The 20,318-nt window shown below is 37.9% G+C and overlaps 1 protein-coding gene across 1 annotated transcript in view; it reads left to right on the top strand.

Annotated features, from left to right (window-relative positions):
• Positions 1-20,318, top strand: part of TBC1D15 (TBC1 domain family member 15) — a 75,281-nt gene that overhangs the window by 46,153 nt on the left and 8,810 nt on the right. Inside the window, exons 8-12 of the mRNA XM_062203217.1 lie at positions 81-209; positions 701-804; positions 2,118-2,212; positions 9,870-9,986; positions 16,446-16,546. Coding sequence (XP_062059201.1) covers positions 81-209; positions 701-804; positions 2,118-2,212; positions 9,870-9,986; positions 16,446-16,546 — 546 coding nt within the window. The remainder of the gene's footprint in view (positions 1-80; positions 210-700; positions 805-2,117; positions 2,213-9,869; positions 9,987-16,445; positions 16,547-20,318) is intronic.

Below are 20,318 nucleotides of genomic sequence, written 5' to 3'. Positions count from 1 at the left end.
CATTTAAGATTTAGTTTTTATATACCTTGATAGAATTTTACTGGTTAAAGATGTACTGGCTATTGCTTATCTTATTTTAGATTGATTTGGGAGAACGACCTATTGTGCAAAGGAGAGAGCCAGTAACACTGGAAGAGTGGACTAAAAACATTGATTCTGAAGGAAGAATTTTAAATGTGGATAATATGAAGCAGATGATATTTAGAGGGGTAATTCAAATACTCTAATATGGATTGTGTTATGACCTGCTAGTATTCATGTTTTTTTTTTTTAAAGGGGAAGGAATGAATGTCTATTTTTTGGATGAATGATACTTTAAAATTCCTGTATTGAGTGGGACCGAGTGAGATGCTTATGCTGGCCCTGTGGATTGGGAATAAACTCTCAGATCTAGGGGAAGAGACTCTTAAAGTTCTGTGGCTTATGAAAAGGAGACCTTTGCCTTATTCAGTGTGGTTGGCTTAAAAAGCCTCATCAGTCCCAGTGTCCATCTGCTTTGCAGTCAACGTATATTTTGCATTCTTTAAGCTTTCTGACAGCTGCTTACGTCTTAAGAATCTGGAAGTGAAAACAAGAATTGGACAATTCTGGTGTATAAAACAACCTCTTAAAATACTAGTTTTCTTGTTTAGAGGCAAGTTTTATGAACTTCATTCCGTTCTTTTTTACTGATATGTTTTAATATGTGTGCTTTCTTCAGGGACTTAGTCATGCATTGAGAAAACAAGCATGGAAATTTCTTCTCGGTTATTTTCCTTGGGACAGTACCAAGGAGGAAAGAACTCAATTACAAAAACAAAAAACGTAAGTTAATGGCCTTTTATGTGTGCATCAAAGAAACTCGAGTTACCCACGCATATACATTAGTATAGGGTTTCTAGATGAGGATTTAGAATAGACTAGGGGATAGGAATTTTTTTTTTTTTTTTAATTTTTGAAGATTTATTTATCTGAAAGGCAGAGTTAGAGAGGCCATCGCAGACAGAGAGAGAAAAAGTCTTCCATCCACTGGTTCACTTCCCTAATGGCCGCAATGGCTGAAGCTGGTAGCCAGGAGCTTCTTCTAGGTCTCCTTTAGGGGTGCAGGGGCCCAAGGACTTGGGCTATCTTCTACTGCTTTCCCAGGACATAGCAGAGAGCTGATTGGAAGTGGAGCAGCCGGGTCTTGAATCGATGCCCATATGGGATGCTGGCACTACAGGCAGTGGTGATCCACAGCGCTGGCCCCCATTGTTTTATTTTTAAAATTTTAAACACTGTAATTATTTTAGAACAGAAACACTGCATTGTAGTGTGTTGGTGAATATGTAAAAAGATAGTAAAACAAAACAAAACAAAACAGTTCAAGTCCTCCTGTTGCAGCTTTGTGTAAGCCTTTTGAGTAACTTTATTTAGACATATATTTTAAAATGTATATCTATATATTTATTTTCCAATTTATTAGGAGATTATAAAATTGATAAATGTTTGGTTAGGTTAATTGCCTTTAAAATATTTTCCTTGTGTTTTTGTAACATAAACTGAATATTTTTTCTTGGAAAAGTGATTCTATTTTAGTTTTTTTCGCAGACTTGAAAAAAAAAATACCTTTGCAGGTTCACTTATTCTTTTTCTTAATTGTCAGTAAACTTCTGATTTAAAGTTACCCAGTCATTACGTGTATGTTTCAGTTCTATGATAATCCCAGTCTGTTTGAAGATATTTTCACATTAGCAAGTTTTCACTATAAACTGGTTGGAAAATGAAACTCTTAACGCCACATTTTCTTTAAAAAGTCATTTAGATTAATATTTATAATTAAGATTTAGTGCTTAAAGTATTTAATGACAAATTATTTTAGAATGATTAAGAATTGAGATGCTTTCCTTAAAAGCATACCTAAAATCATTATAGAAAAATTTATCACATAAACTTTGTGACAGCCTAAGGCTATTTTTCCTTTTGTTTTCACTCGCTTACTGTAACTTCAAACATTTCACTACCATGTTTATAAACTTACATCACACTGTCATTATAAATGCTTTGATATACTGTTTACTTTTAATATTTTTAAACTTTAATTGGATTTTCCTACAGAATTTTTAAGTAACTTTTTGGCATAAAATTGTTTTCTATAGTGATGAATACTTCAGGATGAAACTGCAGTGGAAATCTGTCAGTGAGGAACAAGAGAAGAGAAATTCGAGGTTAAGAGATTATAGAAGTCTTATCGGTAATTTTTTCTTGACAACTTTGAAAATGTGAGGGGGCTTACATTGAGACTGATTGCATTAGAGGAGTGAAGATACATGCAGTAGTATTTGGGCTCAAAAGAGCAATCAGAATCGGGAAGTACATTGTAATGTGCACTCAGTGTTCTTGGGTATTCCTCTTCTAGTAGGCATATGAAGTCATCAGTAACTTTGTAAGTGCTGATTTACTTAATTTTCAGCTTCATAATGTGTTGTTTGACTTTATTTGCTTGTTAAATTAGTTTCATAAGATAACTTTCAATATTTTCTTATAAAAACAATTTGTGTTTATATAGAAAAGTTAGAAATAGGGAGAGGAAGAAAACATTTAGGTCACGCAGAGATAATTATGGCTAATAGGCTTTGGTTTCTCTAAATGTACTTGTATTTCATTTTTAAAATTAAGGACTTTACATAGCATTTTTTGTTAGTATTTGAAAATAGAATAACTGTTCATTGGGAATAACTATTCTCTAAAAATTAGAGGTGCTTGATAGGAATTTATCATAAAAACTTTGGGCTTATTTTCATATTGGCAGTACTGACTTGTGTCTGGAGATAAAGAATAGGTTGGTATGAATTATTGAAGGATGCATATTTATTGCTGTATGTGTGTACCTGATAAGTTTTATAATCTCCATTTTACAGATGAGAAAACTGAAGTGTCGAGAGTATCAGTGTATCCACTGTGTGTGTTCAAGGTCACACGGTTAAGTGCAGAGCCCAGTTTTAATGCATTTAACTATCTTATTAAATTGTCTGCTTATGCCGGCGCCGTGGCTCACTAGGCTAATCCTCCGCCTTGCGGCGCCGGCACACCGGGTTCTAGTCCCGCTCGGGGCACCGATCCTGTCCCGGTTGCCCCTCTTCCAGGCCAGCTCTCTGCTGTGGCCAGGGAGTGCAGTGGAGGATGGCCCAAGTGCTTGGGCCCTGCACCCCATGGGAGACCAGGAGAAGGACCTGGCTCCTGCCATCGGATCAGCGCGGTGCGCCGGCCGCAGCGTGCCTACCGCGGCGGCCATTGGAGGGTGAACCAACGGCAAAAGGAAGACCTTTCTCTCTGTCTGTCTCTCACTGTCCACTCTGTCTGTCCAAAAAAAAAATAAATAAATAAAATTGCTTATAAATTTCAGGGTAACTGGATAGCAATGGAACTTCTTTTGAAATTCTTGTGTTTAGATTTGTATATGTACAGTTTCATAAATAAGGATAGAAGGTTGTGTTGCTGCCAATGCCAGGCTACTACCACCCTCCCGTGGAAGAAAGACTTTTCTAAAATTGTCTTTAGGAAGCCCAGAATAGCATACTGTTTAGTTAGCATTTGTAAATGTAAAGACCATTAGTGAGATATTTTTAGCAATAGTACTTTTGGTTGAAAAAATTTTCTGGAAAATAAGTTATACCAGAATAAACTGTGTTCTTCCTCTGGTTAAGCCAAAAGGTTGGAGGTCCTGAGTCACGTAATTAGCTAAAAGCTAACAGCTGAGGCTCCTTGCTATTTTCAGTTTCAGTGGGAAAAATGATAATGCAACAGTGATGAGGACTGTGGTCTTAGCTTTTCTTATGTCCTGTTCTCATTATTTCCAGGAGCCTACTAAAATATACCTAGATATTTTAACACTGCATAGTTTAATTTTTTTTTAAATTTATTTGACAGGTAGAGTTATAAACAGAGAGAGAGAGAAAGGTCTTCCTTCTGTTGGTTCACTCCCCAAATGGCTGCTACGGCTGGCGCTGTGCCGATACGAAGCCAGGAGCCAGGTGCTTCTTCCTGGTCTCCCATGTGGGTGCAGGGCCCAAGCACCTGGGCCATCCTCCACTGCCCTCCTGGGCCACAGCAGAGAACTGGACTGGAAGAGGAGCAACCGGGACTAGAACCCGGTGCCCATATGGGATGCCGGTGCCGCAGGCGGATTATTAACCAAGTGAGCAACAGTGCTGGCCCCTCATAGTATGATTTTTTAAAAAGATTTTATTTATTTGAGAGAGAGAGTTACAGAGTGGGAGGGAGAGATAGAGAAAGGTCTTCCTTCTGTTGGTTCACTCCCCAGATGGCTGCAACGGCTAGAGCTGCTCTAATCCAAAGCCAGGAACAGGAGCTACTTCTGGGTCTCCCATGCGGGTGCAGGGGTCCAAGGACTTGGGCCGTCTTCTACTGCTTTCCCAGGCCATTGCAGAGAGCTGGATAGGAAGTAGAGCATCCGGGACTTGAACTAGCGCCCGTATGGGATGCTGGCATTGCAGGCAGCAGCTGTACTCACAGCACCGGCCCCCAAGGTCAGTTTGCTGGATTCTGAAATAGCAGCAGGAGCCAGGGCTGGGCTAGGGCAAATCTGGGAACTCATTCTGGGTCTCCCATGTGGGTAGTAGGGACCCACATGCATGAGCCATTAGCTTCTGCCTCCCAGTGTGCACATTGGTAAATTCCAATTAGTGGAATTAGATATACAGCTGAAGCTTGAATCTAACTCTGATATAGGCTGTTCATGTCCCAGGCAGTGCGGTGATGCTTATTCCAATATCCTTTTTCTTTAATACTTTACCTAAAATATCTTTTGGGAATTATTAACAAAAGCCCTTCCCCCCCCCCCCTTTTTTAAGTATCAATTCACTTTACAAAAACCAAAAACTACATATTAAACTTAGACCTCATATGTCATATCAAGGTAAGAAACTATTGGAGCATTTTAAAACAAAATATCTTATATTTTAAAATCTTTTTTTTTTTTTTTTCGCTTTTTGGAATTGGATTGAATCAATGTAAGAGTAGGGATAGGGTTACCAGTTGATAGGTAGTAAAAGTCCAAGCAAGAAGTGATGGTAGTAGACATCCAGAGGAATAGATGGATTTGATCTGTATCTTGTGATACAGTTGATAAAATTTTCTGATGTATTAAATGTGGGGGATGAAGAGGGAAGGAGAAGTCAAGAATAGGACTCAGTTTTCTTAACTTTAGAAATTGGCCGTTGGTGGTGCCACTTCCTGAGATAAGGAGAGTGGGGTATGACAAACTTGAATTCAGTGTTAGATATATATACCTTAAGGTGAGACATACAAATGATATTTCAAGTAGCTAGTTCATAGTGGTCTGATAGGAGATACAAATTTGAGTATTATCAGAATCAGTATTCATGGGAAGATGAATTTTTTTAAGTCAAATTTTTTTAAAAAATTTGACAGGTAGAGTTATAGACAGTGAGAGAGACAGAGAGAAAGGTCTTCCTTCCATTGGTTCACTTCCCAAATGGCTGCTACAGCCGGTGCTGCGCCGATATGAAGCCAGGAGCCAGGTGCTTCCTCCTGGTCTTGCATGCAGGTGCATGGCCCCAAGCACTTGGGCCATCCTCCACTACCCTCCTGGGCCACAGCAGAGAGCTGGACTGGAAGAGGAACAACCGGGACTAGAACTGGTGCCCATATGGGATGCTGGCGCAGGAGGTGGAGGATTAACCAACTGAGCCACGCGCTGGCCCTGGAAGATGACATTTAGGTGAAAAATGAGAGGCAGTTAAAAAGGCCTAGGAGCTCCAGTCTTTGGGGCAGTGGCTTCTAACTTTGGTGAACACCAGAATCACCTTGAGAATCTTTTTGAAAATCACACTGATTATTTTGATTATTTTAATCATTCATACATTCACTCATTCAATAAATATTTACTTAGTGCATATTATGTACTAGGCTCTCCTCTAGGCATTGGGGATTCACCAGTGAACAAAACAGGCAAAATCCTTGTCCTCAAGGAGATTCCATTCCTGTGGGGAAGAACAGACAGTAAACAATATAAGTAAGTAACATATGTGATATGTTAGTGATAAGTGCTAAATAGAAAAATAAGACAAGGAAGAGTATTAGGAAGTTTATATGCAATACTAAAGAATTTTTACTTGTGCAACCGTGGAAGGATTTTACTGAGCAATGGCATTTGAGTAGGAATTTGAAAAGGGAAAGAAAGTATGAGCTGTACAGACATAGATGAAAGGCAATCTAAGTAAAAAAAAAAAAAAAAAAAAAAGAAAAATCAAAACAAAAAACATATTTGCCCTATGCCCTTTGCTTGTTTGAAGTACAAAATGGAGGCATGTGTGGCTACAATGAGTTTGGGTAGAGAGAGCTAGCAGTTGAGTGAGTGAGATTTGAGTAAATACTTGAAGAAGCAGGAAGTAAATGCCTTGCAGCTATCTGGGTGAAGGACATTCTGGGCAGAGAGGAACAGCAGTGTCTAGACTTGTTTCTGCCTCAGAATCTGTGTGTTTAAAGAGCAAGGGAATAGTTTGGATAGGATGGAGTTAGGGTAGATTGGAATGAATTGGACTGGGGAACTGAGTGTTGGTTTCTGTTTGTGTTTTGAAGGCTTAACTGATATATCAGTGTCAGGGAAGCAAAGACTTGAGAATAACACCTAGGTTTTTAGGGTGAGCAACTGGAGCAGTGGAGTTTTTTTTTTTTTTTTTTTTTTTTTTTTTTTTTTTTTTTTAAAACAGGCAGAGTGGATAGTGAGAGAGAGAGACAGAGAGAAAGGTCTTCCTTTTTGCCGTTGGTTCACCCTCCAATGGCCGCTGCGGCCAGCACATTGTGCTGATCCGAAGCCAGGAGCCAGGAGCTTCTCCTGGTCTCCCATGCGGGTGCAGGGCCCAAGGACTTGGGCCATCCTCCACTGCCTTCCTGGGCCACAGCAGAGAGCTGGCCTGGAAGAGGGGCAACCGGGACAGAATCCGGCGCCCCAACCGGGACTAGAACCCGGTGTGCCGGCGCCGCAAGGTGGAGGATTAGCCTGTTAAGCCACAGCACCGGCCTTTTTTTTTTTTTTTTTTTTTTAAGTGAGATGAGAAAACAGGGAAGAAAGTTTGGGAGGACACATTTGGAATTCAGTTTTAGACAGTAGTTTTGAGATGCATGTTGTATGTTTGTAAGTTAATATGTAGAATAGGAGGTGGATATATAAGGCTGGAATTTAGGTAATAAATGGTGCTGAAACTAAATACAATTGTCAAGGAAATAGAATACTTGGAAAAATTCCAAGAATTGGCTCACAAGATAATTCAGTTTATATGTATGAAAAAGTAAGAGAAATCAGCAGAATAGACTGGAAAAAAAAGCTAGAAGAAAAACATGAGAATTTTGATGTCTTAGAAGAAGAAAAGTGAATGGTGACTGGGTTGTCAAGTAAGATGAAAACTTGGATTAACCATTGCATAGGGTACTGAAATTTTGATTACAGGAGGAATTTGGGTGGATTAGTGATAATCTGCGTGGGGTAAATTCAAGAAGAAATGGAAGGAGAAGACTTGGAGACAATATGTAGAGCTCTCAACAGATGAAGTTTTGCTCTGAACAGATGAAGGGCAAATGGGAGCAATAAATTAGAGGGAAAAGTAAAGCTAAAAACAATCTTATGGTGGAATGCCATGGGAAAGGTCCAGTAGACATGGAAAAATCTGGAAAGGGATACAAGCCTTACTAGAGCAACTAGGTAAGAATTAACTACAGCCCTGGGATAGTCACTAAGAAGTGGACCTCATGCACAAGAAGAGGAGCTGGTTTTAGCCATGATCATGCAAGCTCATAATGAAAGACAAGAAGGGAGATTGTATGGATTCAAATACAGTTATGTTGAAGTTCTCTTGGGATAGTGTACATTTGCTCAGAAATAAGCAAGATCCTTATCTGTGAGCTAAGAAGTGGGAGTAGGAGAAGATGGAGGCTTATGGAGATAGGAAATGTAAACTAGTTATGTGAATAGGGAGAGTGAATGGCAGAGGTAAATCAAGGTAGTGATGAAGAATATAAAATCAGGGCTGTGTTGTTCTTTTTTAGATTTATCAAGTTAGGTGGACAGTTGAATTTAGACTTTTTTTTCACTTAAGTATTCATTTTCTTTCTAGTAATACTTTCCAGAAATACTTATGTAATATAATTTTATGATCCCTTTGCTTTTTTCTTCTTGGCATATCATTACTAAATCTCTACATAAAAAGAAATACTGATAGTTGAAGGTACAAACAAGTTTTTACTATGTTTAATAGACCTATTAAGACAGATAATCTGTATTGCCATTATGGCTATAAAATGTGCCTGAGTTAATAAAAAAATTAACTTATATACTTTCTTATCCATGAAATGATAATAAAACATTTTGACATTTTTAGTTGAAATTTTATATTTATAGCGTGATTTTTATTTGTTGTTGTTTATTTAATAGATATATGTACAATTCTTTAGATACAGAAATAAGCTTTTAAAAGTATTCAGGTGTCAGGTATATTAATAGAAAACCATAACTTCTAAAAATGCCTTTACAGAATCTAAAATCATGCCTTCTATGGCTGGATTCTACTCTGTTGCAATATACCTCACCATCTGTTTATGAAGAGGGTTTTTTTGTTTTTTTTTTTTTTTAAGTTTCCTGGATGAGGGAAGCTCATTCTTCTTCTTCTTCTTCTTTTTTTTTTTTTTTAAAAGATTTTGTTTATTTGAGAGGTAGAGTTACAGACAGTGAGAGACAGAGAGAAAGGTCTTCCATCCGTTGGTTCACTCTCCAAATGGCCGCAACAGCTGGAGCTGTGCTGATCTGAAGTCAGGAGCCAGGTGCTTCTTCCTGGTCTCCCATGTGGGTGCAGGGGCCCAAGGACTTGGGCTATCTTCCACTGCTCTCCTAGGCCACAGCAGGGAGCTGGATTGGAAGTGGAGCAGTCAGGACTAGAGCTGGTGCCCATATGGGATTCTGGCGCCGCAGGTGGATTAACCTACTGTACCATGGTGCCGGCCCCTATAGAGAGTTTTTCTTCTTCTTCTTTTTTTTTTTTTTCCCCTATAGAGAGTTTTAAGAAAGCTTTCAGATTATTCAGTTTAGTAGAAGGAGGACAATTGTAACTTTTTATTAACACAATTGATTTTGGTGTAAATTAATCATTTTGAGTTTCTTTATTCCTGATTTACTGAAGGATTCTTTTGGGAATGCCCTTTCAGTTATAGAGTCTGACACAGGATGTACTTAGCAGGCATCAATGTTTGTAAATTTAATTGTGTATGCAACTTTGGATATACTCATGGTGATGTTCCCAAATTTGAGTTTAATTTCGGGAAGTTACTGTTTGAGCAGTGTTAGATGTTTATAACAACATCTAAACTTAATGGTATATGTGTGAAAATCAGGAAACAATATATCCTAATGGTTATAGAACATAAGTTGATAATACTTTTTAAGGCATGAATCAATTGTGAATGAAACACACTTCATTGATTATACTTAATTGAATAGTAGCTTTTTAAATTACTGTTTCCAAGTACTACTTACCTATCACATGCATTAAAGATTGACATTTTTGTTGCTAACTAATGTGAACTGTTACTTAGTATTGCCTTTAATTAAGTGAAAATGTTTCTACAGTAGTGAACTAATAAAGATGTCAATATTTAGATAATAGTATTTCTAAATCTTTCCATATGGAAGTAGACTCTATTTTGACGTCTGTCCAAAAATGTTACCTTATTGGATATTTGAAATGAATTTGATGAATTTTTTCTTTCATTAAGTAAAATTTGACATGAAAAGTAATTTCATACTTATTAATATAAGAGCTTTATAAGAATCTGTTTTTTGAAAGGTTCTCAAATATGTGATGACTTTTCCTCCTTAGAAAAAGATGTTAACAGAACAGATCGAACAAACAAGTTTTATGAAGGCCAAGATAATCCAGGATTGATTTTGCTTCATGACATTTTGATGACTTACTGTATGTATGATTTTGATTTAGGTAAGTTCTCCTATGCAGTCCTAATTTTTGAAGATTTTTATGTATTTAATTTAGAATGTAAATTTATTAAATAATTAGACATAGGTAATAGTTCTGTGGCCTCTTAAAATGTTTATTTATTTTATTTGGAAGATAGAGCTATAGGCAGAGGGAGAGACACAGAGAGATCTTCCATACTCTGGTTCACTCCACAAATACCTGTTATGGCCAGGGCTGGCCCAGGCTGAAGCCAGAGCTTCATCCAGGTGTCTTACATGGGTGCAGGGGTAAGCTCTTGAGCCCTCTTCCATGGCTTTTGCAGGCATATTAGCAGGGAGCTGGATCAGAGGTGGATGCCAGTGTCACAGGTGATGGCTTAACCAGCTATGCCACAAAGCCAGCCCCTGTGGTCTAGTTTTTATAGGAATTATGCAGTAGGGGTTAGAAACTTTCAAGACTAAGCTTTCCAACCAAGGAACCCTCAGTTGCCACAACAGACCTCACTGGAGCACTATGGGATATTTTAAATTTTTGAGAGGATTGCCATGGCATCTCTAGGACATTGCACGAACAGCTAGCTGAAGTAATTAAGCATTTTAGCATTATCTCTCCCCACTCCTTTCGATGAAGTTCTGTCTTTGCAAAGCTGGATTATTGGCCTTGCTGTGATAAACAAGTATGTGTGAAAATAAGTGAGCAACAGGAAATGAAGATAGTAGTGTTCAGTTGAATTCAAGGTTTGAGAAATGGTGTAGTTCCTAACTAACTGGTGCTCAGTTCATAGGCCAAAAATACTGATTGAGTATGCCTTATCTGAAGTGCTTGGGGCCAGAATTATTTCATAGTTTTTGGAGTTTTTTTGATTTTGGAGTACTTGCACAGAATTTACTGGTTGAGCATCCCTGATCTGTTAATCTGTTAATCTGAAATCCAAAGGGATTCTTACTTTGAAAATTTCAGAGTATTTCAGATTTTTGGATTGGGAATCCTTATTGTTTTCTGTTTGATAACATGGAGATAATAGGTACTTCTTTGAAACTAGGAATGATTTTTTTAAATTAATTAATTTGACAGGCAGAGTTAGACAGTGAGAGAGAGAGAGAGACAGAGAAAGGTCTTCCTTTTTTCCGTTGGTTCACCTCCCCAAATGGCCGATATGGCCAGTGCGTTGCAGCTGGCGCGCTGTGCCAATCTGAAGCCAGGAGCCAGGTGCTTCCTCCTGGTCTCCCCTCGGGTGCAGGGCTCAAGGACCTGGGCCATCCTCCACTGCCTTCCCGGGCCACAGCAGAGAGCTGGACTGGAAGAGGGGCAGCTGGGACAGAATCTGGCGCCCTAACCGGGACTAGAACCTGGTGTGCCAGCGCCGCAGACAGAGGAATAGCCTAGTGAGCCGTGGCGCTGGCACTGGGAATGATTTGTAAAAATTACCAAATCTTTATGATGTTATGAGCTGAGAAAGTTTGAGAATCATTGTTTGATGTTCTCTTCCTCTTCTAAAGAAAAATACTGATTTGATATCTTAGACTAGCAGTGCAGATGATATTACAGGACATGTGGAACTTTTTTCTTGGTAAATCTTCCTACCTAGAATAGGTTGTTAGAACTGGTACTGGAGGTGGGAATGGGAAATTGCATGGGGAAGGAATGCTAAGCAGTGGAAAAATTGATAAAATATATTAAGGGGCAAGTGAACTTAAGGAACAAATATTTTAAGGGGAAAGAAAAATTTAAAGATTTTTTTTTTTTAAGGACCAAAATATTCCCTAAGCATCAACCTTTAAGTATAAATAATGGGAAAGTTTCTGAGTTACCTACCATGTGAATGGCTCCCAACTAGCGGATAATTAGATGTTTTCCTGATGACTTTAGTAGAGCTTTGGGCATTTTTTTTTTTTAAGATTTTATTTATTTATTTGAGAGGTAAGTTACAGACAGTGAGAGGGAGAGACAGAGAGAGGTCTTCCTTCTGCTGGTTCGCTTCCCAAATGGCCGCCACGGCCGGAGCTGTGCCTATCTGAAGCCAGGAGCCAGGTGCTTTTTCCAAGTCTCCCATGTGGGTACAGGGGCCCAAGGATTTGGGCCATCTTCTGCTTTCCCAGGCCACAGCAGAGAGCTGGACTGGAAGAGAAGCAGCTGGGACTAGAACCAGCACCCCTATGGGATACCGGCACGGTAGGTGGAGGATTAACCTACTGCACCACTGTGCTGGTCCCAAGCTTCAGGCATCTTTAGGAGAACGTGACTGGATATTTACAACATTAAACCTCAATGAATCTTGAATTAGGGGTTAATTTTCTTTACTGTTGTGTCTGTGTAAATTCTTCTTGGTTTCCTATGTATAAATTAGCGAAGATGTAAATTCTGTTGTAGATCTTGAGGCATCAGCCTTTTTAGTGACAGTAAGTTGAAAGAGTTCTCTTTAAAATGCAAAATATAGCCTGTCCTGTCTATCACACCTTCAGTGAGCTTCAAATTGAATCATTGAAAGCACATTGGTAGAGTGTTTTTTAGGTTGCAGTGTGCTGTCGTACTTGATCTGATTTTTATTTTCTAACAGCAGCCTTTTGAAGAAGTAGGAAGGTAATTCCTACTTTATGAGTAAGTTTATATTAATTCAGAGAGGGATTCAGAGCAGTACAAGGAGTAAATAATTGGCCTTGTGGCAGGGAGCCAGGTTTTTGTTCCAAGCTGGCATTGTTACCTCTGCACCTTCAGCACTCCAGTCCATTGCCATTTTACTTCCTGTAGGGAATGGCACCATCATGCTGGGGAGCCAGAGGAATTACTGCATTCTCTCAGGTGGCAATTTCTGGGATAAGAATTCATGGATAATCTCATAGTAGGAGTCAGGCCCACTGTCTCAAATCAGTTCGTGCGATAAGTTGCCATTTCCGTTGTCTTCACTCTTTCTATGCAGGCACTTTAGTTCTTTGAAACATAGTCAAGGTTTCTACTCTGGCTTTATGAGGACTAGGACAGTTTTTATAAAACTGGTGGTTCACATTTCTTGTCCTTTACTTATAAAAGAACAGCCCAGGCTATAGATTTACTCTGACTTGGAGGTGATTCCGTTACATTGAGTTGTGTGGTTTCTTAGCCCATAGGTGAAGTATCAGTATATTTGCATTGGATACAGTCTCATTCGTAGTGAGGAAAGACATAAAAATTCTCAAAAACAGAAAGAACTTAATGATTTGTAGTTAGTGAGTGCAGACACTGTGCTTCAGAAAGTATCTATGGGAAGTGTCTATTTTTTTATAGTGTTTTCATAATGATGATTTGGATAATCAATAAAAGGTTAAATTTATATGCAAAATACTGTGTGTAAGAAGCTAAGAGACTGTCCAGTGTTTCTTTAAAATGATTTCTATACCCCAAGATTTATTTTTTAAATTTGATACTCTAAAAGATAAGCTTCAGTTACCTGGAAAATTGACCTATATGTAGATGAGATTTTTCTTTTCAATATAAGAAAGTGTACATTGGGATGATTAGTAGTTCATTTCTCATTCTTTCCCAAAACAAATTTGCTGTGAAAATTATTTTAGGGAACTGCTTCAGAAATTGTAGTAGAGCTGATTAAGATGTACATCAGTCAGCACTACTACAGAATCTGAGTCACTGAATGCTCATTTAAACAGCTTTCATATTTCTTTAATTAAAAGGAATTTGTACATTAACTCCCACAAGACAAAATATGTTAATGGAAATGAAAAGATGAAGAACTTGACTACTTTCTTCAGCTAGCACTTAAAGAAATATGGTAGTGACTCTTTGTGAAAGCTAAACTTTTAAATGATTAAAATAGTTACTTAGGAATTTTTGTTAATTTCTTAATTATAAAGCACCTTTTGTGACAAGGAAATGTTCTTTTAGATCTTTGAGTAGCACACTTTGAAATATTTCTGTCATAGACTATATGTGCAGTCAGACCCAGTAGAGTAGTACTCTTTGGTACTTTGTTGAGTTCAGATTAGATTTCCTTCATGCCTTAAATTATTTAGCCTTTATATTTGTCATTGATTTCACTGTGTCAGTACCAAGTAGGAAAGTTCTGATAACAGTTTAGTCTGTTTTCAGCCTACCTAATCTTTGGCTAAACATTTGCATTACTTTAGGAACTACCTGCAGAGGGGCCAGCATTGTAGCATGGTGGGTAAAGCAGCCTCTTGGGTGCTGGTTCATGTTCTGTCTGCTCCACTTTCTGTCCAGCTCCCTGCTTGTGGCCTGAGAAAACAGCAGAAGATGGTCCAAGTCTTTGGACACCTGCCACCAATGTGGGAGACCCAGATGAAGTGCCTGCCTTTGGCCTGGCTCATCCCTGGCCATTGCAGCCACTTGGGGATTGATCCAGCTGATCGAAGACTTCTTTGAAAGTCACTGACTTTCAAATAAATAAATAAATAAATGTATATTTTAAAGGAAACCATCTGCATAAATTTGCAGGCATGCTCATATTTAGATACCTTGTCATATGCTGCTTTTTCTAGCATTTTTTTTTTTAAGGTTTATTTATTTGAAAGTTGGAGAAATAGAAAGAGCTCTTAGATCTGCTAGTTCACTCCCCAGATGTCTGCAATGGCCAGGGCTGAGCCAGTCTGAAGCCAGGTGCTAGGAGCTTCATCCAGGTCTCCAATGTGGGTTGCTGGGGCCCAAACCCTTGGGCTGTCTTATGCTTCTCCCAGGCCATTACCAGGGAGCTGGATCTGACATGAAGCGGCTGAACATGAACTAGCACCTGTATAGGATGCCAATAGCAGGTGGCTTTACCTGATATACCACAACACTGGGACCCCTAGTTCTTTCTTTAAATGCCTTGTTAATTTCACTGTTTGATAATATAATATTGGATGTCCTCCATGGGAACCCAGGTGTCTGTTTATGCTAATATGAGTAGAGAGATGTTTCACTGGAGGGTAGAATGTAGACATAGTGAGGTTAATGGGGCCATGGGAAGAGTTACAGCAGTGGATGACAGCTCAGAGACTAAGAATAAATTGACCCAAACCTTTATTTGTAATGGGGTCCTGATATGATTTAAGTACCTTTCTGTATTGTATGTTTGATCTAATTTTTTTCAACAGATTTGGGCTTACCTGCTTTCTGGGGTCATTTTAAAAGTTTCTTTTATACACAAAATACTATGTGGGCTGGCATTGTGGTATAGTGGGTAAAGTTGCCACCTGTGACACCAGACATCCAATATGGGTGCTGTTTCAAGTCTGAGCTGCTCCACTTCCGATCCAACTTCCTGGTAATGTGCCTGGGGAAGCAGCCAAAGATGGCCCAAGTGCTTAGGCCCCTGCACTGACATGGGAGACTTGGAAGAGCTCCTGGCTTTGGCCTGGCCCAGGTCTGGATGGTGCAGGCATTTGGGGAGTAAACCAGCAGATGGAAGACTTTCTCTTTCTCTCTCTGCCTTTGAAATAAATTAATAAATACTTCAAAAAGTTTTCTTCCTAAAACATAGTGATGTGTGATTGTGTATTTTTTAAAAAGAAGATTTACTTATTTAAAAGGCAGAGTTAGAGGGAGATACAAAGAGAGAGAGAGAAATATCTTCCATCCATTGGTTCACTACCCAAATGGCTGCAGTGACCCGGGAGGGTTAGGCCAGAGCTAGGAGGCAGGAACTTCATCTGGGTCTCCTACGTGGGTGCAGCGGCCCAAGGATATAGGCCACAGCCTGCTGCTTTCTCAGGCACATTAGCGGGGAGCTGGATTGGCAGTGGAACAGCAGGGACTTGAACCAGTGCCTGTGTGGGATGCCCATATTGCAGGTGGAGGCTTACACTGTTAGGCTACAACACTGGCCCCAGTAATTGTGTATTTGTAGCCAAACTATCCAGTCTCCCTTTAATATATATATATATGATTTAAATGGCTTTGATGCAGGTAGGTTTTGGTAAATAAAAATATGAGCTTTGGTTTTCAAATAAATTATGTTTTCCACAGACTTCTCAAGTCAGTCTTTATGCAATTTTAACAAATGTACAAAGGGTACAAAAGTTGAAAATGTGTAAATGAAAAGGCTTAGTGTGACCTCTTGTTCTTTTGTTGGCTCAAGAATCCATGTTTAAATCTGAAGTTCAGTTGTGAAGTAGGTAATTGAGGTGAAAAGCAAAACCACACTTTGTTTTTAATTGAGGGGTCTGATTCCTTAACTTTGCAGTTTTTCTTTTAATCAAGGGCTGTAATTAGTGTCATGGTTGAGAGATTATAATAGCATCAGGAGAAGGGTAGTTAAGGTGACAGCTTTAAGCATAAAGTATGGATTAAATTAAACCCAGTTGTTAGCATTGGTTCGATAAAAGGTTGTCTTTCTCACCTTATTACCATACTCTTTCTTGTATATTTCTTGGTGAATATCAGCTTCTGGATCTAAGGAAAGATTTAATTTTCAGTGAAATGGTGGTGATATGGGTAACAGGATACATAAAACTTAGTTTTCAGAGACATTATTCTTTGTATTCTTCTTAGGATATGTGCAAGGAATGAGTGACTTACTTTCCCCTCTTTTATATGTGATGGAAAATGAAGTGGATGCCTTTTGGTGCTTTGCTTCTTACATGGACCAAATGGTAAGAACAAGGATTCCTTCCTTAAGTCACACTGATTTTGAAAATTTAGTTGTATAATCTAATGCAAGATTGATTTTTTAAATCTAGCCAATTATGATGTAACTTCAAGGTACTACTCTATGCCTTTTTTGTTGTTGTTCTGATAGCCCTTTAAGAGGCTTAGAAACACTGACATTGTTTTTTAATGCTAAAGTTGGGACAGCTTGTACCTATAGTGTAGGAATAATCAGAATTTAATGTTGGTGGATGTTTATGTTCTACAGAAGAGTTATGAGTCATTACAGAATATTGATGAAATAGAAGAGTTCAGTCTTATGAAGTAGTTGAACTTTCGTATCATCTGTTTCAGAGATAAAATCTATTTCAGAGATAAAGCTTAGTCATACCTTAGTCCTTACCTTTTGTGAAAATTTTGGATTTTCATCATTATAGTAACTGGTTTTTCTTCAGATGTGTTTGAACTATTTGTAGCTGACACTTTCTTAGCAGTTTATTGCCATTTTCCTAGAAGTATGTGATAATTAGTGTTGAACTATGTCTACACGTACATAATAGTAAAGATAACATTCTATGTGTTTGAGACAATTATAGGGCTGTGGTTCAGAGAGAGTATTGACAGGGAAATAAAACAGGAAAGTCTTCTCAGGCAGTTAGGAAATGAAAGTGGAAGGGTAAAGTAGATAAAGGCACACCATGGTGTAAAGAACTGACCACAAACGAAACCACTGTGTATCGTCAAAGTAAAACTGATACGCTTAATGTTGGGTTGTTATATCAGTTGTTGAAATGGCTTGCTTGCAAGGGGATAACAACATCTAAGTTATTTTCCTGTAATGTAGCTTTAACCTAGGCTTCCGAGATACAAATGTGAAATTTGAAGTGATACGCTTTCCTTTTCTCTACTTCTGTTTCTCCCCTTTTGTCTATTTTTCTTTCCCCTTCAAATTTTTCCCATTTTGGTCTATTTCCTCTAATCTTTTGTCCATGGCTTCAACTCATCCTCAGTTAGTTCTTTTCAAAATGTGTATTTGATAAGATTTGATAGTTTTACACTGTTCTTTTGCTATTAATAAATATTTCAATTCTTTGACATAAGTTACTGTTTTGGAATTATTTGAAAGGATTGTCAATTGCAGTAGTCTAGTAATAATATGGTTTGTCTTCCTTACCTTTTTGATTGATTGTGTGCCCTGCTGTCTTAGTTCCAATTACTCCCAAATGCTCTAGAAACCTGAGACGTTTGTTACAAAGGTCTGTACAATTGATAATTATTACATAAAAGCTGTAGTCTATCTTGTGCTTTTGTTGTTTATCCTCTTTTCACTAGAGCTAGTATGTTCCCTAATAAAAGGAGATCATGCTTTGTTTCATTGATAGTATTCCAGAGTGTTCCTAATGCCTGACGTGAGATTGTTGAGATTTTTGTAGAATAAACATGAGACTCTTTCCCCAATGTTTAGTTTAAACCTCTACTTATAAGTTATTAAAAAAATTAACTTGAAAATACTGTGTTTAGTTTCTTAGTTTTCAATAAAACTAAGCTAATCAATTGACATTTCCAAATATATTGGCATGTGATGTGTGCATGCATTCTCACACATGTGTGCATGGATTTCAGTCTCATAGGCGAAGACATTTGAGTATCTGTAATCTAAACTTCATAGTCTGTCATTTTTGTGTATGAAGAAGGTTCAGTTTCTTCACTCTATCTTTTTCACATTAAATGTTCTTTGTATCTACCTTTTCCATTCAGGGTATTCTGGGGATTTTTCTGCTCTTTATTCTACAAAGATCTCTTCTTAGCATATTGTCTACTAACATCTTTTAAAAAATAATATTTGAATGAAAGGGCAGTATGTGGCAATCAGAATAATCTGTGTGGTTATTTTTCACTGCATTGCTATGGGTTTGATGTCCTTAAATCTGTGCTGTTTCTTGACTCCTTGTTTTTGTTTTACAGCTTTACTTCATGTAAGTTTTTACTGCTTTTGTGATAGCTAAACTTAATGTCCATGAATTTGCTTTTTTGATATTTACTTACAGTTAATGTAGTTCTAGGCATAGACTTTGTCTATTTTTATGGAAAAAAAAAGTACAAACGATCTACTGGGCTTTCTTTTCCCCATCATCCCATTTCGCCATATAATTTCAGTCCTTCCCTTTTCCTTGTCTCCCTCTCTATTAACATTTACACAACACACAGACATACGCACACAGACATAGACACACACACACTTTTGCTTACAGATATAGTTGAAATTCTTTGTATATCTGTTTTTAATCCCAGTATTTCTGAAGTTGCTGTCTGTTGTTTGGGGATGCTGCTGCTTCTTCCTTTGTTCCTTCTTTCCTTCCTTCCTTCTTTATGTATGTATGTATGTGTGTATGTATTTTTTTATGTAGTGGAGTGGGTAGCAATAGCTATGCCATATTGATGCTCTTTGCTGTGTTACAACAAAAATTATCCTGTTAATCAGAGTTAATTCTGTCCTTTCCCCATAAGTCCATCTGGTAAATATGGAGAGAAAGTGTATCTTGAAGGCTTCAGTTAGTCTGTTAAACTAGTTCTTTAATTCATTAAAGGGAAATAGCTTATTGAGAATTGGTAGCCTTTAAAATTGAAATAATCATGAATGAATTGTTTCTGATCTAATAGTTCTAATAAAGCATTATTGTTGTGCTCTAATCCCAACAAAGAGAAGTAAGGGAGGAGGTGTTGTTCCAAGGCTTTTCACAAGGACTAGGGCAGTAGGTTATCTTGGAAGAGTTGGGGCATGTGAATTAAAAGGATCAGAATTGCCCAAAAAGCCTTTCAAAGCATTTGTCTTGGTCCCCTCTTGATTGAACTGTTGGACGGGAATTTGCTCAGCCTTGAAGATTGAGAACTGTTGTTTATATATTGTAAAAACGAAACAAAACAAAAAACCTTTGTGACCTCAAGACCCCTACCTATGCTTACATATTATTGAGGACCCCAAAGAGCTTTTGTTTATTTGAGTTATATCTATTGATTTATATAATATTAAAAGTTAATACTCAGAAATTTATAAATACTTATAAATTCATTTGAAAAACAATAAACCTGTTTTGCCATTAACATGAATTACATTTTTTGCTAAAAACAACTTTTCTTAATGAAAACCATTTGCTGAAGAGGGAAAATATTACTTACTTAATTATTTCTTCAAAGACTAAGATTGGATTTGTCTGATCCCAACCCCATGCTTTTCCTTAGGTTAAAAAATATATATGTTTTAACCTATATATTTTATATATATAATATATTTATTTTATAATATTATAGAGAAAGAGCTTCCATCCTCTGGTTTATTCCTCAACTGCCTGCAGTGGCTGGGGCTGGGCCAGGCTGAAGTCTGGAGCTGAGAACTCAAGCTAGGTCTTCCATGTGGGTGGCAGGCGCCCACCTACTTTAACCTGTACCTTCTGCCTCTCTGTGTATGCATTTGCAGGTAGTGGATCTAGGATTTGAACCCAGATACTATCATTTAGGTTATGGGACTACAAATTGGTGGCTTAACTGTACTCCAAACATCTGCCCCAAGGGGGGAAGTTTTAAATTTTCAGTTTTGTAAGATGTCTGGTTTAATACAAGACAGCTGTATTTCTGTATCTGCCTCTGTATTCAGTTTGTTGGAATATTACATATAACCTTTGCAGTTGTGAGAGAAAGTGTGAAATGCTAATAATGTTTCAGTATTGTTATAACAATGGATTTGACCTCACAGATTCCCTGGTGTCAGTAAACCAAGGA

Source organism: Lepus europaeus, chromosome 10, assembly GCF_033115175.1.
Source record: "Lepus europaeus isolate LE1 chromosome 10, mLepTim1.pri, whole genome shotgun sequence".
Classification (NCBI taxonomy): domain Eukaryota; kingdom Metazoa; phylum Chordata; class Mammalia; order Lagomorpha; family Leporidae; genus Lepus; species Lepus europaeus.
This window is presented reverse-complemented; position numbering and strand designations above follow the sequence as displayed.